Genomic DNA, 20,611 nt, shown 5'->3' on the forward strand with positions numbered 1-20,611 from the left:
GGTTCACTACAAGGAGACCTTTATTCACCCCAGAAGCCATATAAGGCACTTTTTTCTTTTCCTTTTTATACAGATAAATTTGTTTTTATTTGAACTGCTGATAAAAAGCCAAATATAATTTTCAAAATAACTGATTGGATTTAACTGAAAGAAAAAGATAAAAGGTTATATATACACACCTACCATGAGAGTTCAAAAGCTTCATTTTAGGGTAAAAAATTATTTAATTATATTTATTGCTTCAGAATATATGTAACTCTTGAAATCTGAATAAAAACTACTTTTAGATTCTTAGGATAAATAAGGACAAAGCAAAGACCTCGAAATATAGAAGATTGTAGTTGAAATTTTGATCTCTACTCTATATTGCCATGAGTTGTAATGTCAAATATGTAAATGTGTTTGTAGGTGTGTGGAGGGGCTGCAGGTCTAGATGGATGTAAGGATTGTGGTGGTCTGGGCTGTAAGCATGAGGATGGCATGTCCCATTGTGGTGGGGAAGGATGTGATACTATTGTGACCCGATCCCAAGACTCCTTAAATAAAGCCAAAAACTTAGACCAGGAGGTCCTGCACACTCTCAAAGAAGTAGACAAGTTAAACAGGATGGCAAGTACACAAACACATTAACTATTCTTATTTATTAATGAAGATCAATATGCTTTGAATCACAGTAATACATTTTTAGATATAAACTTTTATTTATTTTTAATTGATGTTTAAAATAAATAAATACAGCCTTGATAAACTTGAAAAAAGTACAATTATAATCAACTTTACATCAAATTCAACACTGCAAGCGTTTCTAAGGACATGAATGTGTTTCCTGCAGGTGTCAGACGCTCGAGGACGTGCGGATGAGGCTAAACTTAGCGCTCAGGATGTGTTACTAAGAGCCAATCAGAGCAAAGCACGAGTGGAACAGACCAATGAGGATCTCAGAAACCTCATTCAGCAGATACGAGACTTCCTCACAAGTATGTATTGTCAAATGTAACACAAGCACTCACACTATGGGTCTGTGCACAATATCACAATTTCAAACTTCTAGTTTGTCAGAACTGTAATAGCTTTAGCTTTACACCAGTCTTTTTGCTAGTTACAATTACCATTGCTTGTTGACTATAGGAGCATGGTATTTCAGTTATGAAGTCATTAAGTGATGTAACGGATATATGAAAACACTTGAATCTGATTGTCTGTGTAGACGAAACCGATCCAAAGCGTATAGAGGAAGTGGCTAATGAGGTGATGAAACTGAGTCTACCTGTGTCGTCCGGGGCACTAAAAAACATGACCACAGAAATACGCAAACATGTGGCCAGATTGACCAATGTGGAGGATATTCTTTCCCAGACGGCAGAAAAAACCCGCAATGCAGAGAGACTCCTGGAACAAGCAAAGGCTGCCAAGTCAGTAAACAAAACACACATACTGGGTTTTCATGCTTTATAAGGATTTCTTATATAGGCATGATTTTTATGCTGTACATACTGTACACTCTGTTATTTTAACCCCAACCCTCAACTGTCAATCAAGTTATGCCTAATTAGTGTCAGAACCTTCAAGAATTATTTACTGCTGGTTACTGCAGTCATTTTCCAGTGTGTTTTTAATAGGTTTTGTTAATTTATGAGTAAACAAAATGAGAAAAAATACATTAGAATAAATTCTTTGTTTTGTTAATTAGATTGTATTTTTAAATTACAATGTGTTTAGACAGATCCCTGTCAAAAACACTAATTTTAAAGCATTTGTATAACTTTTTTTTACATATAAAAACCTATTTTGCTAGTCGTTTGTGATGGAGTGGGAGAACATGTTGTAAAGCAAAGGTGTCAAATCCAGTTCCTGGTGGGCCACAGCCTTGCACAGATTAGTTCCAACTCTGCTGCAACACACTTACCTGTAGGTTTCAAACATAACTGAAAGACTTGATTATTTTGATCAGGTAAAAGCTAAACTGTGCATAGCTGCAGCCGTCCAGGAATTGTATTTAGAAACTGTGTTGTAAAGCAAAACATTGACTTATCACAAATTAATGTTTACCAAAGATCTTACCTAACTAATTAGTTGAACATCTTAAAGGAATACGTGGTGAATAAAGTCTCTGGGTCTTGACGTCATTCCTGCACCACTGTAAGATTTTCAATTGATTATCACAGACTATGATTTTCATTTGTGTTTTACAATATTGGATTTGTGTCAATATTTTTGGACAAAATTTTAGCTAATGCCAAAATCTTTTTTAGTTTTTTGTTTCTTTTTGTTACAAGTACTGGGTTGCGGCTGGAAGGGCATCCGCTAAGTAAAACATATGCTGGAATAGTTGGCGGTCCATTCAGACTAAGCCAAAGAAAAATGAATAAACAAATTAATTAATTAATTAATTTGTTTATTCGTGAATAAACAAATTAATTAATTAATGATGGAATAAATGAATGTTTCTTTTTGTTTCCTTTTTTGTTAGGAAATTGTTAATTTACAAGTCAAGTGTTAGTTTATGCTGATGCTTGAAGCTGTAGCTTGTGAACAGTATATCAAATCAGATTAATCTTTATGACATTAAACAACTAAATTTCTTATTTCTTATTCTTAATTTGTTTTTAATGAGATGGTACATGGTTAATCCTAATTAATAAATGAAACTGAAAAAACTACCACTGAATGAACTACATTTCTATAATCATCTGTGACGAAGCTGAAGTACCTCCACAAAAATACCTTGCTTTTCTACATACTGTAACTGTGTGTTTGTGTTGCAGTAAGAAAGCAACAACTCTAAAACACACCTCTGATGAGGTGAAGAAAACTCTAGAGGACACCGACCGTGCTCAAACTGCTGCCAATGAAAAAATTAAGGCAGCTGAGCGTGACCTAAACCAAACAAATCAACAAATCACTTCTGTGAGTAGAATACTGCATGTCACACTTCTTAACTTGTGCCATTTAAATACACTCTTTTTAATGAAATCTGTGCATCAGGTACAATCAAAAACTGAAGCGACCGAATTCAAACTGAGCAGCAGCACAGGCAGAATGGTAAATCTAGAGGGAGATCTTGATGATCTCCAGAGGAAAACTGCAGAAACGTCCCGCAGTGCAGATCAGACTCAGAGACAAGCTGAGGACACCACAGCGGAGCTGGAGCACACAGAACGGGTAACTAGAAGATGACATTCAACTTCCTTTATTCACAAATCCTGTAGAAATTATTGCTTGCACATACAGCCATCCAAAAAATACCTTGTATTTGTTGGACATGTTGTAATTGATGTATTTAATTTGAACAACTCAATGAGTCACAAACAATTGTATTTAATTTACCAAAGTCACAACTTCTCACATGCAAAATGAAGCTTTTCCCCATAAAGGCAAAAATATAAAATAAAATAAATATTTTTTTTTCTAAAAGAAACCTTATCATTTAATTAGTATTATTTATTTTGGTTTGTGCGTTTTAATTCACATATTGTTTTACAAAGCATGTTGTATACTGAAAAAAATTCATAAGCCTTAGAAATCACTCGGGTGTGTAAATGGTATGGAAATGTAGTGAAGGTGAGTTTTTGGTAAACTATCCCATTAAATCAGAATACTATTAGACATTTACATTTATACATTTAGCAGACACTTATCTGAGACAACAAACTAAACAGCAAGAAAAATAAAAATCAATTCACTAAAGTGTCAACAATGGTCAGAATGAGCTGCCAACCACCATCCAAACTACTGAAAGCATCACTGGACTTTTTAAATGCAATATGTTCACATTTATAAAATTAATATGCAAAAAATGTTTTTTTTTATTTAAATGGATTTTAAGCATAATACTCATTTATTGACAGATTTTGAAATAAGATCACTTTCAGATCACTAGGATGGGATCAGATCACTTTACCCATTTGTCAGCAAGAAGTTTTTAATAATTTTAAAATATAATAAAATTAAAGTATGGTGACTTAATCTTGTATGCATTTTAATGATAACAGATAAGAATAAGTATTATTTTCACAAATATAATTTGTGACAAACATATTTTACATTTTTTTCACAAGTTATTTGAAAATGCTCGCATTTAAAGGGATAGTTCACCCCAAAAAGAAAAATACTCTCATTATTTACTACACAGGTGTCAAACTTCTGGAGTTTAGTTCCAACCAACATACCTGATCAAACTAAGTCCTTCAGGCTTGTTTGAAATCTACAGGAAAGTGTGTTGCATCAGGGTTGACCTATGTAGGGCTGCAGCCCTCCAGGAATTGAGTTTGAAACCCCTAATTTACTCGATGATTAGTGAATTTTCATTTTTGGGTGAACTATTCCTTCAATATGGTTTTCTATGCATGTAAAATCACTAGTGATCTGACACAATTCATTGTGATTAATCACATCCAAAAAAAAACTTTGTTTTCATAGAATATAAAAGTGTGTACTGTGCATATTTAAACATGTATAAATACACACATAAAATACAAAAAAATCCAAATCTTTGCCAGTCTTTCAGATCGCTAATTTACCCATTTGTAAGCAATAAGATTTTAATAATTTAAAACATAATAAAATTAAATTATGGTCACTTAGTCTTCTGTGTATTTTAATGAGTACAGGTCAGAAAATGTATGTTGTTTAATTTTAACAAATATATCTGGACTGTACACAAAATACCATTTATTTCACCCATATTTTGAAATTTTTTTAATCAACAGATATTTGAAAGTGCGCACATTTAAAGAGATAGTTCACCTAAAAATTTAAATTCTGTCATCATTTACTCTCCCTTTACTTGAGCAAATTTTCATTTTTGTGTGAATTATTCCTTTAATATGGATTCTATGTATGTAAAATCACTACGATTGTTTAACCACCCTCTTTGAATGTAATTACTCGATTAAATGGGCGTTATTAGTGGTTATTAGCTGATAGTTATAGGCCAGTAGGGGCCTTCTGCGCCGACTGGTAGTCTCAGAAGGCTGTTATCATCCATCCACATGGTTAATCAGCTATATTAATATAAAAGACTCCAGATCTGTTTTTACATTACTGTGACAGTTGAGTTTAAGGTAGGTGTAGATGTTAATAAAATACAATTAATGGGAATTTTGATAAATAATATAAATAATTCTCATTAACTTCCAGCCGTAGCCGTATGTGATCTATAGCTGATTAATCAAGTGGATGGATGATAACAGACCTATGAGCCTACCAGTAGGCACAGAAGGCCAATACTGGCCCATATCTATCAGCTGATAACCACTGATAATGGCCATTTAATCGAGGGATAACATTCGAATTGGCTGGTTAAACAAACAATTGTGATTTATCACATCCAAGATAAAAGTTTGTATTAATATACAATATACACTAGTGCACTGTAGATATTTATGTATGCATGTATAAATACGCACGCATAAAATACAAATTCAAAACTTAAATTAACTTTTATTTCGAATTATATTAATTGTTTGACAGCACTAATAATCTCTTTAGCAAATTATTGTTTGTCACAACCAGGTTGAAAAAGTCAGTGTTTGTTTCATGCATGTGTATATTTGTGTGTTTTAGGATTTGGATACACTCGTGCTACCCAAGTATCAGCTGGCCAGTGGCCTGATAGATCAAAAAGCAGCAGGTGTGTTTGATGCACGTCAAAAGGCCGAGCAACTACAACAGGAGGCAAAGGATCTATTAATAGATGCCACCAACAAGCTACAGAGACTAAGAGGTAAACACAGCTCATAGACTCCAATAGTAGATATATATCAGATTATTCACTTTTCTTTCCTTCTTTTGAACTCTTTCAGAGCTGGAGAGATCATTTGCTGCAAATCAGCACATTCTAATGGGGAAATCTCAAGAGCTAGAAGGGCTGGAGAATGAAGCCAGAGATGTGCTGCAAGAGCTCAGTCAGAAGATCAACATCTACAGCACCTGCGCTTAACCATTTCCACCAAAACTAATAAATAATCCTATCCAATTGTTGTGTCTAGTGTCAAAACGGACACAGTTTCTAGGTCCAAATATTACAAAAGTGAACAACAAATGTTACTAATATAAACTCACAGTGTCTGTAATACTATTAAAAACATGATGGTGTTGTTTAAATCCATGACTTATGTCACATGGTGATTCGAATTTTTAAATATTGGTATCTGGGATGGATACAGCAAGCCCATTGAATTACACTATGATTTTGTAAAGTTTTCCTAATTCTAATGAGAAGAGGCTTGGACCTGATACAGAATTTGATACATAATAACATATCCAGTGTTTAAACTAACTATAAAAATCACAAAGTGCCTGAAAGTGAAGCCAAAACACTTTGGTCACTCACTGGTTGTTGGCTGCAGTACAGGTAAACCCAACCCTGTAAATGAATGGGATATAAGCCAAAAACTTTAATGAACTAATAAAAACAAATGACTAATTATTGATGCAAACTCCGGCTCTAAATAACAATCATTAATGCAAGACGACAGCAGCCATTTTGAGACATTTTTTGGCTTCATTTTTTTAATGAAGGCAGAGATTGGTCTTACCATCTTTTTTTTGCTATAATCAATGTGTAATCCAATTGTGTAATGTCACAATGATCTTACTAACTTACAAAATGGTAAAACTGTGTAAAAAAAATTATCATGACCCCCTTAACATTCTTAACTATAAAAAGCTTACGCAATGTATTGTGTCCTATCATCCCAGTAACCAGAATGATGTGGTGTGAAATAGTAATCATACAAATATATAATCAAACATGTATTTGGGAGAAACATGTGGAAGGATTTCACAAAATGTGGACTACAAATCAGGTAATGTTTGCGGAGTACAGTGATAATGAAAAAATGGCATCAGAATATTTGATCGCAAAGCAATAAATCACTGAAGCTCAGTCTTCATACACACACACACACACAACCAGTCTGGAAACAGTAATTGTAATGTACTGAATGAAGCATGTTTTCCTCACAACAGTTGGATTGTTTACATTTTAAATTTGATATAGTACATAAATATTGCATTTTAAAAGGGGGAACATGGCCTATACACGTTGTTTCCCTCCTTTTAAAATACTTTTTTATTTTTCAACAACACATTAAATTTTTCATATTTGACCACATCACGTATTATTTCATTGTATTGCATGATGTCTGATAAAATTAATGCAGTATTGGATTAGCAATACTTCTTTAAACATTAAATAAATATGTATTGAAACATTTGACTATTACATTTTAATCAATAATGATTGATACCAAACTGTGATACCAAGTCAAGCCAAATATTCTAATTTAAAATTAAAACAAATTTAAGAATCTTACAAGAATCAGACACACTTTGCAATGTCATAATTATGAACGCAGACACAAACAATCTTGGCACGGTGGCCAAAAGAAATAATTACATCAAATACTCACTCGTTTGGTGCTTCATAGGACTTCCTTGTGTCATTCCTTGCAACTTATCAACAGTTACTATCGCGTTTATGTTTGAATTTAATATCCATCATTATTTTTCGGGTGGTTCTACGCTACGAAAGCCCAGTGCGTGACATGCGGGGGAAACAGATGTCACTAATTAATAATTTCCCGCGATTTAGTCAATAGCGGCCATTTTGTGCTAATTAAATCTAAATGTGTGAAACAAGGGTGCGAAATTCTTACAGTTGTGGTGACTGGCACTGCACCACTTTTAAATAATTAGGTTCTGTTAATATTAGTGCCATTCTGGGAAATATCTGAAATATTAAGCTTTAACATTTGCATTCACATGGCAAAATTAAATGAGGAACAGGCCTCTTTCATACATGAAAACTGACCGTGGAGACTCAGTAGGCCTATACAAAAGAGAACATTTTCGGAACAGGTCAATACAATTTAGAACATAAAAAAAATCTATTTCTGCTTCGATTTATGAGGTTCATTGATATTATGAGATTTAACATTAATTTACGCAATAATTTTCAAAAAAATAACAATTTAGCTACTTATTTTCATATTGAAATTTTTAATTCATATGTTACAGCATTTATATAGACTACTGTAGCCTACATATAATTTTGTGACTCAATTTTTTTCTAAAACTATATTTACATCAGATGCAATTTGTATCTTTTGTCAGTAGGTTGTCCTGGATGTGATCCTTTTTGCCACTAAGTTGTATTTTAAAACAGTCATCAGTTTACTATTGAATATCTACTAACTATGTGACCACGAGGTGTCCAAACTTTATTCTGGAGGGCCAGTGTCCTGCAGAGTTCCAACACCAATTAAAACACATCTGCTCAAGCAAATAGTGATAATCTTATAGGGTTTGGGCTGGAGCAAACTCTCAGGAGGACAGTGTTTGGACACTTCTGCATAAAGGAACAAATTTAAGCACAACTTCAAGTCAACAAGTTCTTTGAGGCCAGTGGCTACTTTCCATCATGTTTCAAAATATCTTCTTTTATGTTCAACAAAAAAAGGAAATTCAAAGATTTGAAAACACATGAATGTGAATAAATGATGATTCCATTTAGATTTCTGCTATTTTTTACTAACATTTACTTAATGTCATGTAGCAATCAATAAGAAAGTTAATTAGTTTAGTGGTGACCATTTTAGTTAAAAAAAAAATTGAGTTAGCTCTGCGCTGTGTCAAAAGTAAACAAAATATTACACTGGTCTGGGTCTGAATTTTCTGATAAAACAACTTCACATTTAATTCCCCACATTTAATTCACCATGGATTGTTTGTAAGAAAAGGTCTGGTGTAAATACATAAATAGAGCATGCTGTTGTGGAAGATATTTTGAAGAATGTTGGAAATTTGTATTTCTGCTACTATGGATGTTAATGCCTTATGGTTTCCAGCAATCTTTAAAATATCTTATTTTTTGTTGATAAGAAAGTGCCAGGTGCATGTGGAAAGGAGAGAATGCATCCTACAGGTGGTTTATAAAGCCCACTCATCTTTGTGAAGCACACTCAAAATTCTACACGTTGTTGTGAATAAATGTTACTTGTCTGTTGTAAATGAATGATTAAGAAGATATTTTATATTGGATGAATATATTTTAAAGAATGTTGGAATCTGGCAGCCTTTGCATTCCACAGGTGTCCTCTACTATGAAAGTTAATTACTACTAGTTTCCAGCATTCTTAAAAAATATCTTATTTTGCATTCCACAAAACCTTTAAGTAGTAGTACATTTTTATTGTTGAGTGAACTACCACTTATTTTAGAGGACTGTACGGAAAACTAGGTGCCTGCGGCTTAACATGAAACATTGTATATGATTATTTTGTTTTTGATCGATTCGCGCTCAATTCCCTTCACCAACCACAAGAGGGCGACACTCTTCTGAAAGACACTAAAACACAAGCGTCATCAGTGACCTTTGAAAATAATGAAAGACATTCAAGCCTTCAGCTATTGAAAAGGATTATCTTACAAGTAATTAGACAGCACCGTTTGTGATATACAAAGGGAGAAGGAGGAAGAAAAATGAAGCAACTATAAATTTTCAAAACAAATTTGTTGTCGTCATGTGATCGAGTGAATAAACAATCAAGAATAGAGAAAAACGAGGCCATTTATTTGCAGGTTTAGACAACAATTAAAGACTAGACAAGTTTCCTACCAGTGACACTGAAGCGTGTGTAAAACAAATGAAATCACTTAAAAACCCATGCTTAAAGATAAAGGCCTCTTCTTACACAGGTTCATGGGTAAATTCAGATTTTGGCTTCTACAATCTTCAGTCAAGACCACAGGCAGGCACACACTCAGAGAAACAGTGTTTAAATTCCTTAAATCAGTTTGCAGATGTTGGAATCATTAAGACATACATTCAACAATGCAAATTAATAATGTATAAAAATAGTCTAACTTTGACGAAGAACAGTTCAGAATGTTACTTAAACTTGACAGAGATATTTGTTCCTTCTCATGTTCTAGTTTCTAGTTTCACCCCCAAGGCATTTCTACTATACAAGAGTTAAAAAGACTAAGTGTTTGTGGTCAGTACAGAGTAAAGCTGTTAGAAGTAAAGAAAAAAAAACTGAATCTCAAACCGGGGCGACATGTTTAAAGTGCAGGTGAAAAGAACTTCAGGCCATCTCAATAATACAAATAATGCTTGAAAATGTCGTTGTCAAAAACATCCGGTTTGTAATTCACCCTTAATAATATCAACAACAACACAAAATGCATAAAGAAAATCAAGCCAACTTCAAGTTTACATCCCAGCTTCTTTTTAAAGTATCTGCAATTTCAATGTATAATAACGAAGAAACTTGAAAACAAATACATAATTATATACCTAAATTCTGAAATCAGAATTTAGAGTTTATATTTTGAACATTTATATTTATAAACTCAAATATATCAACTCAAAATTCTCAACAACAAAAAAAGATATAAACTTGAAATTGTGAGAGAAAAAAGTTTGAATTCCTTTCATTTAAATTCCGCGGCATTTCAACAACAGTCTTATTATTGCAATTAAAGAAAAAACTATTTTTTTAATCAATTAAAACAGTGTTTCTCAACCATGTTCCTGGAGGACCCCCAGCAGTGCATGTTTTAAATGTCTCCTTTGTCACACCCATCACAGGTCTTTCAGTCTCTGCTAATGAGCTGATGATCTGAATCAGGTGTGTTTGGTTAAGAAAACATGGAAAATGTGCAGGGCTGGTGGTTCTCCAGGAACGTGGTTGAGAAACACTGATTTGAATGATCCAAAAAAACATCTATATTAAAAATCAATTATCATCATTTCATGTAAAAGTATTAAAACCCAAGAATGAAGAAATATTAGAATTATTCAATCTGTGACAATCAGAATACCGAAAAATATGGTCCCTAAATAGTTTAACTTAAGCATTTTTTGATCAAATTAAGTTTTTGTGAACCCAAATACACTATCACCACCTAAGAAAGCACATAAAACATAAGAAAGGTAGTGAACCTTTTCTTTTAAGACACAGATGACAAACAAAACATTACTAAACAATACAGTCACCTAGATGGACCCGTTTCTGCTACAGTACATCATCAATACCAACTCTTCCCGATACAAAAAAACAAACAAAATAGACAGATAAAAAAGTCAATTAAAGCCATTGTCTTGGGACAGTCACATTGTGAAGGGAAAATCCCATTGAGGAGCACTTAATCAGAAGAAATTCACCACACAAAGCCATGTTTCCCGACCCTCATCTGGGAAGCAGCATTCTCTCTATTGCGCACTGCAGATGCTCCCAGTTGCTCCAGCTATACAACAGTAAACACACACATACTAGTGTCCCGAACACATGTAGGCGACTTCGCATCAACGGAGCGGAGAATTTAGCAGCGGTGGAGACGCAAACCAGGATCACGGTGACGATGGCCAGCATGATGTTGATGCATTTTCCCAGCAGGACTTTGGCGTCGGTGCCTTCCAACTGCAAGACCTGCTGCTGCTGTTGCTGGAGCTCTAGTTTACTGACACGCGTCTGACAGACTTCCAAAGCGTCCTGGGGATGGCAGACAAGTCAAGTTGAGCTTTATTGTCATTCGGCAACATGTGTGGACATACAGAAAAATGAAATATTGTGTCTCGCAGGACAACGATGCTACATACTTAATCATAAACATACACAAGACTAGACATAAGAGCTATTTTAAAAAACCTGAGTATAACTAACATATACTATAAGATACTTAACTATACACATAAGACAGGCTATACCAGTACTTTTGCATGAAACTAAACAATGTTGTGCTGGATATTGTGAAAGAGAGGTATTAAATGTTGATTATTGTGCAAAAGAGGTATTTAAGGTTAAAGCAAGCAGTGCAACATGATTGTGGTACATTTATAGTAAACATCGTTTCCCTTATTGTGTTCTTGTAAGATGGAGTTTAAATAAAGTGTCAAGTTGACATTAATTTATTTGTGTAAATACAAAACCCTTTATAATGCTCTAAAAACAAATTAAATGCTCTATTTTTCCTTCCCATTCACAGAGATATGGATACAACAGGTATGTGATGAGTCACCGTTGTTAATGCTGTTATTTGATACTAATTTATCATTAACATTTAACAGATAGAGACAAAAATAGAATGAAAAGCAAAAAATAAAATCTCCCAAACTGCCATCTGTGGCATTATTTTGCAATTAGCGCTGTTATATCTGATATGTCAAATGACACGCAATTATATTTTGGGAGGAGTAATATTTGCATATGTGGTTTTAAAAACCAGGTGCAACAACGTGTCCTGTTTTATCTGGAATGTGTCCTAGTTTGAGCGATTGGATTTATATCCATCTCGAATGCATTTCGGAGGCCATTTACCTGTCTTTTTCATGATCAGAAAGATATTTGACTAGAAAAAATGCATTAAGTTATCAGCTGGCTGGCCAGTTAGTTTACACCAATTCTGGGTTTTAGGTACCATGAAGGTAGCTCAGCTGCTTTATAACTTCCATGGCAACAAAGCGTGATTAAAGTCGAGGTGCCTTAAAGTTAGCTAAAACCAAAGGTTGGTGCAAACTAAACCAAAATTTAACTGGTTATCCAGCTAATCCAGCTTAATCCCAGCAGACACACAACATCATAAGACGTTAATTTTGGGTTAGATTTAGGTCACAGTCATCTAAAGACAATGTTCTTTTAACATATAATAACAACATCAAATGACAAGTTTTTTAGTTGATTTAAGGTTCTGTTGGAAAGTGACCAAAATCCAACATCACGAGCCAAATCCATGAGCCCAAATCTTAAACCAACGTCATATTGATGTCAAATACTGACATTTATTCATCAGGTAAGGCAACCAAAATCCAATGTCTGATAAACATCATATTGGTAACGCCCACACAACATCATGAGGTCAGCCTGACATCAACCTGATCTTTATTTCCAAAAAAAATGCAACATCCCACGACGTTGGGGTTCAAGGTCAACCTGACGTCATGTTAATGTTCCGTGCTTGCTGGGATAGTGCAGGCCCCAGATCAATGAAAATGATGTCAGCACCAGAAGTGCTATTGAACATGCATGTTTGATTATACCTGTATATCTCGAGCTCGTTCATAAGCCTGATAGGCCATCTTCTCCTCGATGCTCGCGAGCTCCTGTTTGAGGTTTGCGGTTTCATTCTGATGGAGCTCTGTCAGGTCGTTCAGCTGGTCTTCTAGATGCTCACACCTTATAAAAACAACAACATCAAAATTTACTTTAAGCCAATGTGCTGTTTTTTTTTTTTTAGTAGGATCTTAGGTAATAGGTTTTAATGTTAATATTGGTTTATACTTTAAATATCTATAAATCAGGATTTGAATGGACTCAAGAGGCAAGAAAAGTATTTGATTGCATTAGAAGCGTTAACATTTCTAGCCAATAGCTGATATGGTGCATTGCGCATGCCTGCTAAGTGAAGTTTTTTAAACTAATTTCAAGAGGGCCATGTGATATGATTAATCGTGGCTGGTCTCTCATCCGCAATCATTGATACAACGATCAGATTAATCCTAGCCTACAATAAATAGCCCATTTTCGCCCTACTTCAAAAATCCCCCATCCACCCCATCTCCCCCTTTTCCTTCTTTACCAATTGGAGCAAGACCTACTTGATCACAGAACCTCTTTTCATGCTAATTGACCAGGCAGGAGCCCTGGGCTCAATTATCTCAGGGTTCTCTCCCGGGACAGCATGCCAAACCTGCTGTCAGTATCAAGCAATATCTAAGAGGGAACTCTTAAAGTTCTATATGTGCCAAAATGAATCCACACTCACGAGACCACCAACAGTAATTATTAACTGACCTGTATCGCTCCTCTTGTAGTGTCTGCGTGATGTTCTCCACTTCACATTTAAACTGGTTCTTGAGTGTCTCGATGTCGTCAGCCAGGAGACTCTGAGCTTCCCTCAACTCCCGGATCTCCTCACAGGCCTCCAGCAGTCGGCTATTGACTTCAGCTTCTCTTGCAGATCCGCTGTGTTGCCCGGTGGTGCCCGATCCAGTCACCTGCCCATTACTTTCCACAGAAACTGACGTCTCGGTGGAACACTCGTCATCACTCGGATATTTAGGTTTCGGGGTCAATGTGGCGCTGCCGCTTAAAATCCGGGCTCCCGCTTCCGCCTGCAACCCAGACCCAGTCTCCATTGAGCTTTTCAGGTGGGCGATGTTGTCAGCGCTGCCGAATTTGTTGCGAATAAGGTTTGCGATTTCCCTGGGCTTGCTAAAGAAGAACGGCGGAGATAAAGAAACTCCAGGGCCGATGGTTTTGACTTTGTCCAAATGTGGATGTCGTCCGCTTCCGGTGACCACAGTTTCTTTGAGGTTGTCGTTGTCTTTGTCTTTTGGCGTTGCGTGTTTGGTGCCGTTGGAGATGTCTGACTCTTTCATCTTGCGCTGATACTGCTCAAGTTTTTTCTGGAGTTGGGAGATGTTGTGGGCAGTTTTTTGGTTCTTCTTCTCGAACACTTGTTTAATACGGCCACTCTGCTGTTTGTCTGCACAGTTGATGAGTTTAAGATATTCAGCCACGTTCTCATCTTGTAGGTTTTGCTCAATTCGCAGCTGTTCTTTTACTTTGAGGATCTTTTGTTGGAGGCTGTCCAGGCCAAATCGTGATCGCGGGCCGTCCCGTACTGTTAGATCTGAATCTAGGTCTAAGCACGTCTCTGAGCCCCCTCTTCGCATGGGCACAGGGATGCTGAGGGTGTTCACATCAACACCTCTCTCCGCCTGAAATCAAACACAGACAGAGGAAAAATCAATAAAGATTTAATCAATAAGATTTTAGCATTTACTAGTTCCGGGCAAATATTTACCATCAGAGTCAAATAATAAAACTCTGCAAGCAATTTTCATGAATTGTAATGCAACGCATTGAGTTGAGGGTAGGAGGACTGAATTTGGTTTACTTTTGCAGTATATTGCTGTCAAATATATGCTTCTGAGTCAAAATGCCCATATTGATGTTTATTCTTTTAAACACTGTTATGTATAAAATGATTGTGAGCAATCTGAAATGCATTATCTGTGCATAAGATCTTAAAGTGAGAGCAGCAGAAAACCCTTTAGGAAACTGTTGAAGGGAACTGAGTATTAGAAATGAGTATGCTGATTTGACTGTTTGGGTTTCAGTCAGTAAAATGAATCAAATCAGCATGGAAAAAAAAGTCTAAAAATCCCCTATTCAGTTTGTGTAGATTATTTTTGAAAGATAAGAAATAGCAAATTAAAAAGATCGTATATATGGTTAGTTAGTAGTGATGTAACGATTCACCGTGAGCTGGTTGAAAATCGATTTAAATATGTGATGATGCAAACCAGTAGAAATGTTGAACAAATTGTGATGCATTTTGAATAGATAGGCGTTGTGTTTACAGGCACAAATTCGCTTTACCTGCACATCAGCGGCAAGCAAGAGGTGGGGCGACAGACTAAAATCACAGCGATAAAGTGCACCAGACAAAACACAAATTGTTTGCAAGTACTGCACACACTGTAGTTACTTACACTAACAGAACAATGAATATGTCACAGATGTTTATAAGCAAAAAAAAAAACTATTAATAAGCCTAACCACATAATATTAATACAAAACAAGTAATATTAATTATTCATCTTCATAATTCTGTTCAACTCCTGTCTCGTCTGGTGAATCGTTACATCCCTAATAGTCAGTGTAGTACCAAGGGTGTAGAATTGGCATGGACGGAGTGTACGTATCCCCAATAATATCCACCAATTACTGAAATGTCCCTACCAAAAATTGAATCCACTTCAAAATTAAATAATGCTCCGTCAGCCATTAGTAACCTACATGTGCACAAAGTCAAGTTTGCTATGAGTTCACTGTATACCAAGGCTGTGTAATTAATCAAAATTTCGATTCGATCAAAGTTAAAATTTTGGCCTCCATGTTTACAATAAACAATAATTGGGATAAAACAGTTCAATTGCGTCACACACCACTCTGAATTTCTCTTTCATACTTCCTTAAAGCCTGACAGTAAAGTCATGTAAATTGACTTTTGCAGTATTGGATGTAAATGTTATTTGTATTATTAAGTGTTTATTTTTTGTTATCAAGTACTTTATTCATTTTTTTAAAGGCGTGAAACAGAATTTGTTCTTTTTAATGCAGCTCTAGGGATGTATGTCCCCACCAATGTGGAGCAAATCTACACCCTTGAGTAATAGTATAACTGCTTTTATTATTTAAAAAACTATTTTGGCTTGTCACTTGCAGGTTTGTTAAAAAGTTTGTTTAGGCCATGTTTTCAATATATTTGATATTACATTGTTGGTTTAAAAAGAGTGGCTTTCCTATTTTAGAAACTGTTATTATTTATTATGAATTAGCTTCTGTTTGGACATTTTAGTTCATTTTATTTTATTGTAAACTCTTTATGTGCATTTTTCTTTTTATTATTAGTAGTAATTCAACATTTTTATTTTTATTTTTTTGCTTTTAATTAAAGCAGGGATGTCCAAACTTTTTCTTATAAAGGGCCAAAAACAACCTTGATTGAGGCTAGTGGGCCAAAAGTGAATATAGTTGCCATTGTATTTTTCTAACTTATTTAATCATATTTACAAATGACTAGAAAAAAAATGCATTATATTAACTAATACAGTATTTTTAAAATCTTATTACAGTAAAAATCTTATTCAGAGATTTATTAGTTTTTTTGCCTTGATTTGTTCACTGATGTCTTCTGCATAGTCCTCTATACGTTGAGTGACAGTATTTACATTTTATAAAACCGGATTCATTTACAACATTTAATTAAAAATGTTTTAATTCAATTTGCTTTTTTTGTAGCTCAGAAATAACGGAAACAAAAACGCTAAGTTTCGTCAAATTAGAAATGACAATCTCTGTGTTAAAGGCAACAAAGAGATTCCTCAACCCTCATCATACTCACTATCCTCAGATGGGATTGTGGGCCAAATCAAAGCATATAATGGGCCAATTTTGGGCCGCGGGCCCTACTTTGGCCATCTCTGATTTAAAGCAACATACAAAAATCTAAATCAAGTAGCATTTTTAATAGACTTTGCAACATCACTCAGAAATGTGTTTTAGATAAATAAAAAGATTTCATACTACACACATGCATACACATACATTTAAATGAAACACCCCTCAATGTTTAACTCAATTTGCCTTTTCTAGTATGTAGTGGTTGCTTCCTTCTCAGTATCTCTTTATTATTCAAATAAATAATCTGTACATGCACAAATGAAGTACTTTATAGGCTTTATTTATGCACCAGAACTATTACAGTATAGGACTTCCAATAAATAGTAACATAATTGAAAATCAGCTGAAGATGTCTAAGGTATTTAATTAAACAGAAAAGCTTCAATAAAGAAGACTGCCAACAGATATAGCAAGGACAAAGACTTGGTCAAAATCCAGAAAATATGCTCATGAATCTACTTTAGCATCCATAAGACTAAAGGAAACATATTTTATAAGAACAGGAAACAAGCCAAGAAGCACATTTTTTCAGTCTCACGTCACATGATGGCATTGGCCTGACCCGAAAACAGGAAAATAACTTTATAAACTGCATAACAATTCAAGATTGCTCCACCACAGTGACCATGGCTGAAGAAAAAGTCTCTATTTCGTAGGCTAGTAGTAAACACAGATTTGGGTCAGCCTTTTTGGGCTGAAATAAGCCGTGGACCGAATGGAGTGTAACTAATGAGATTAAGCCGGTAAATAAAACTCTTGAGAATGTAGAAATGAATGAAGCTGTTTATAAGGTCACTTTATGTACCTGTGCAATGGTCTGACAATAACAAGCCTTCCCTCGAGTCCTGAAGAACATCACATTCATTCAGGCAAACCAAAGAGTCAGTTCATCAAAATATACAGGTCAGGTCAATCCAGCTCAAGTCCATCATTAGACCTGGCATTTTCTAAATGCACACTTTACATACTTTGTCACCCACTGAAACGAAAAACACTGAAGGGAATTGAACCTTCCCATTATAAAATATCCCCAAAAATGTGTATTGTCATTTGAATTTCTTTTGCTAATTTTTAAATTGGTTTGATACTCTGAAACACTTAAGTGTGACAAACATTGGAAATATATACCTCTGTATAATAAATATGAAAACTGTATTTATTTAGTTATTTATTTAATTGTATGTATTAAACTGCATTTATTCAAATAATATTTTAGCCACCAAACATATTTAGATTCAATTAAAATCAAGCAAAATATTGCAAAAACAAATTAAAACCTACAAAACTTTAACAAAATTTGTACTTTTTTTTTTTTTTTTTTGCTTCTCTTGATTTTTTCTCATTTTTAAATGTGTATTCAATATTTTTCCATAGCATATAAATTTGGGCGTACTAGTTTTTGGACTGTTAACGTAAGATATATTTGTTAGATAAGCTCCAGATTTGCCTTCATACGGACTAATTTAATGTATATGCACAAATATAATATTTTAAAGCTTTCTTTTAAAAATATACATTTAAAAGATAGATTTGTGAGCGGTGTACCTATATATGCTGAGCACTGTACAATCATACCACAAACACTTGTTATGAATAAACTTAGTATGGAATTGGTACATGCACATTATTTTAAAAATAAGCACATTGACTATTTTTTTTTGTTAATATCTTAAAAAATCTATAATATTGTTATCGTAACTAAGAAATATAGTATACATTAGTAATAATCTATCATAATTCCTTCAACTGAAATCTATGTGTTTAGATTAATCTATATACAATAAAAGGTCACACTTTGTTTTGATGGTCCATTTGTTGAATTTAGGTTACATTGCATCTACATGCTAACTAATTCTCATTGGATTAGAAGTAGACTGTTAGGTTGGTGTTAGGGTTAGTGTAAGTTGACATGTAGTTGGAAAGTTTCTTATAGCCAGTTAAATATCTGTTGAAATGGACCATAAAAATAAAGTGTTAGAAAATAAAACTGTTCAGAGCTCATCAGTGTCATGTCATCCAATAGGCTTTCTCATCCAAAAATGTATAACTTATAATTTAATATGGATGCTTATTTTGTTTGTTTACATTGCTATATTGTCTGATTTGCTTTAAGTAATTAAAAACATGGCTCCTTACTTCCTGAAAGTGTAGTGATGCTATCTGTTCCCTAAATTAATTTGAAACATATGTTAATTATAAAATGTTTAAATGTCAAATTATTATTATTACAGGGAATTTTTCATTAGTATCACACAACTCTACATATAAGTATGTTAATCACATACCCTTAATTGATTTATTTTTATTTTTAAAAATGTTCCAGTTTGCTGAAGTAAAAAAAAAAATAATACAATTGGTCAAGTTAATTCAAAAATTTATATCTAGCTCAAGGCAGAAATAATAAACTAATATTATCAAGAGTCAAAAGGAATTGACGCTAAAACAAAGTAATTGTTGACAGTAGGTTGATTTTAAATTCTCTACACAAGATGTGAAGATGGTTCATTTTTGTCAGGCCTTACCAAGCGCTTTAATCAGCATCTCGACACATACAAAGCGCACTAACAAGAGCCAGATGGAGGCTGCAATTTCCTAACTTATGAGCCATCAGTACGGCTTTAGAAAAGCTCTTTTCAGTGTTGAATACTTATCATTATCAGCTCTTAGGGGGCGAATTATCAGCGTGTGCTTATATAAAACTTTATTCAGATGCCCAAATGTCAGATATTTGCAATGAAATCAAAATTCCTCTGTTACCATGGCAGCGAGCCATCATGAACGAACCGGCCGCCAGAGATCAGGGACACGAGCCTTTATGACTCGACTGCAGTGCAGTGGAGAAAAGATAAAGACAAGCAAATGCAGAGCACAGGCAACTGATACACTATCATCTCCAGAATTATCATATTATTCCATACAATAGAGCCAGTGAGTAGATGAGGATGTTTTATGCTTTAACATTCATAACTCTCCTCAGCTATTTGGTTTAATCTGTGGTACTGATGACGTCAAAGGAGTTCTGCAATGTGTTAAATGCCTGAATTCGGTTCACTAAGTTTTAAGGGCAGGCCCATACATATGATTTAGTGCATAGATATGTTCAGTGGAGATAAAAATCAGCAATAAAACTGCAGTTTCTGCTTAGTTTGGTTTTAGGTTTTTCTAACAAAAGCAAAATAGCACATTTTAAGCATTTTGATCTGTTACATAGTATAAAGAGCATAAATGAGACACAGTCAGGTCTATAAATATTAGGGCATCGAAACATTTTTTTAATTTTTGGTTCTTTAAAAAACGTGGTTTAACTGCAGACTCTCACCTTTAATTTGAAGTTATTTACATCCAAATCAGGTGAATGGTGTAGGAACTACAACAGTTTGCATATGTGCCTCCCACTTGTTAAGGGTCCAAAAGTAATGGGACAGAACAATAATCATAAATCAATCTTTTACTTTTTAATACTTGGTTGCAAATCCCTTGCAGTGAAGTGTAGCCTGAAGTCTGGAACGCATAGACATCATTAGACGCAGGGTTTCATCCCTGGTGATGCTCTGCCAGGCCTCTACTGCAACTAGTTCCTGCTTGTCATTTGTCTTTAGCAAGTGAAATGCATGCTCAATCAGATTCAGGTT

The 20,611-nt window shown here is 34.5% G+C and overlaps 2 protein-coding genes across 3 annotated transcripts in view; one reads left to right on the forward strand and one right to left on the reverse strand.

Annotated features, from left to right (window-relative positions):
- The window catches only part of lamb1b (laminin, beta 1b), a 46,785-nt gene extending 40,592 nt beyond the window's left edge, over positions 1–6,193 (forward strand). Inside the window, exons 27-33 of one of the 2 annotated variants that reach the window (NM_001277130.1) lie at positions 409–609; positions 833–977; positions 1,208–1,412; positions 2,766–2,907; positions 2,986–3,162; positions 5,566–5,725; positions 5,805–6,193. In NM_001277130.1, coding sequence (NP_001264059.1) covers positions 409–609; positions 833–977; positions 1,208–1,412; positions 2,766–2,907; positions 2,986–3,162; positions 5,566–5,725; positions 5,805–5,941 — 1,167 coding nt within the window. In that variant the 3' untranslated portion in view covers positions 5,942–6,193. The remainder of the gene's footprint in view (positions 1–408; positions 610–832; positions 978–1,207; positions 1,413–2,765; positions 2,908–2,985; positions 3,163–5,565; positions 5,726–5,804) is intronic. The other variant, XM_073946122.1, reaches the window with a different exon arrangement.
- Positions 6,194–10,942: 4,749 nt separating this feature from the next.
- The window catches only part of tmcc3 (transmembrane and coiled-coil domain family 3), a 40,724-nt gene continuing 31,055 nt past the window's right edge, over positions 10,943–20,611 (reverse strand). Inside the window, exons 2-4 of the mRNA NM_001044813.2 lie at positions 13,800–14,728; positions 13,046–13,181; positions 10,943–11,501 (exon numbers count right to left, since the gene is read on the reverse strand). Coding sequence (NP_001038278.1) covers positions 11,199–11,501; positions 13,046–13,181; positions 13,800–14,728 — 1,368 coding nt within the window. The 3' untranslated portion in view covers positions 10,943–11,198. The remainder of the gene's footprint in view (positions 11,502–13,045; positions 13,182–13,799; positions 14,729–20,611) is intronic.

This window comes from Danio rerio, chromosome 4 (genome assembly GCF_049306965.1).
Source record: "Danio rerio strain Tuebingen ecotype United States chromosome 4, GRCz12tu, whole genome shotgun sequence".
Classification (NCBI taxonomy): Eukaryota; Metazoa; Chordata; class Actinopteri; order Cypriniformes; family Danionidae; genus Danio; species Danio rerio.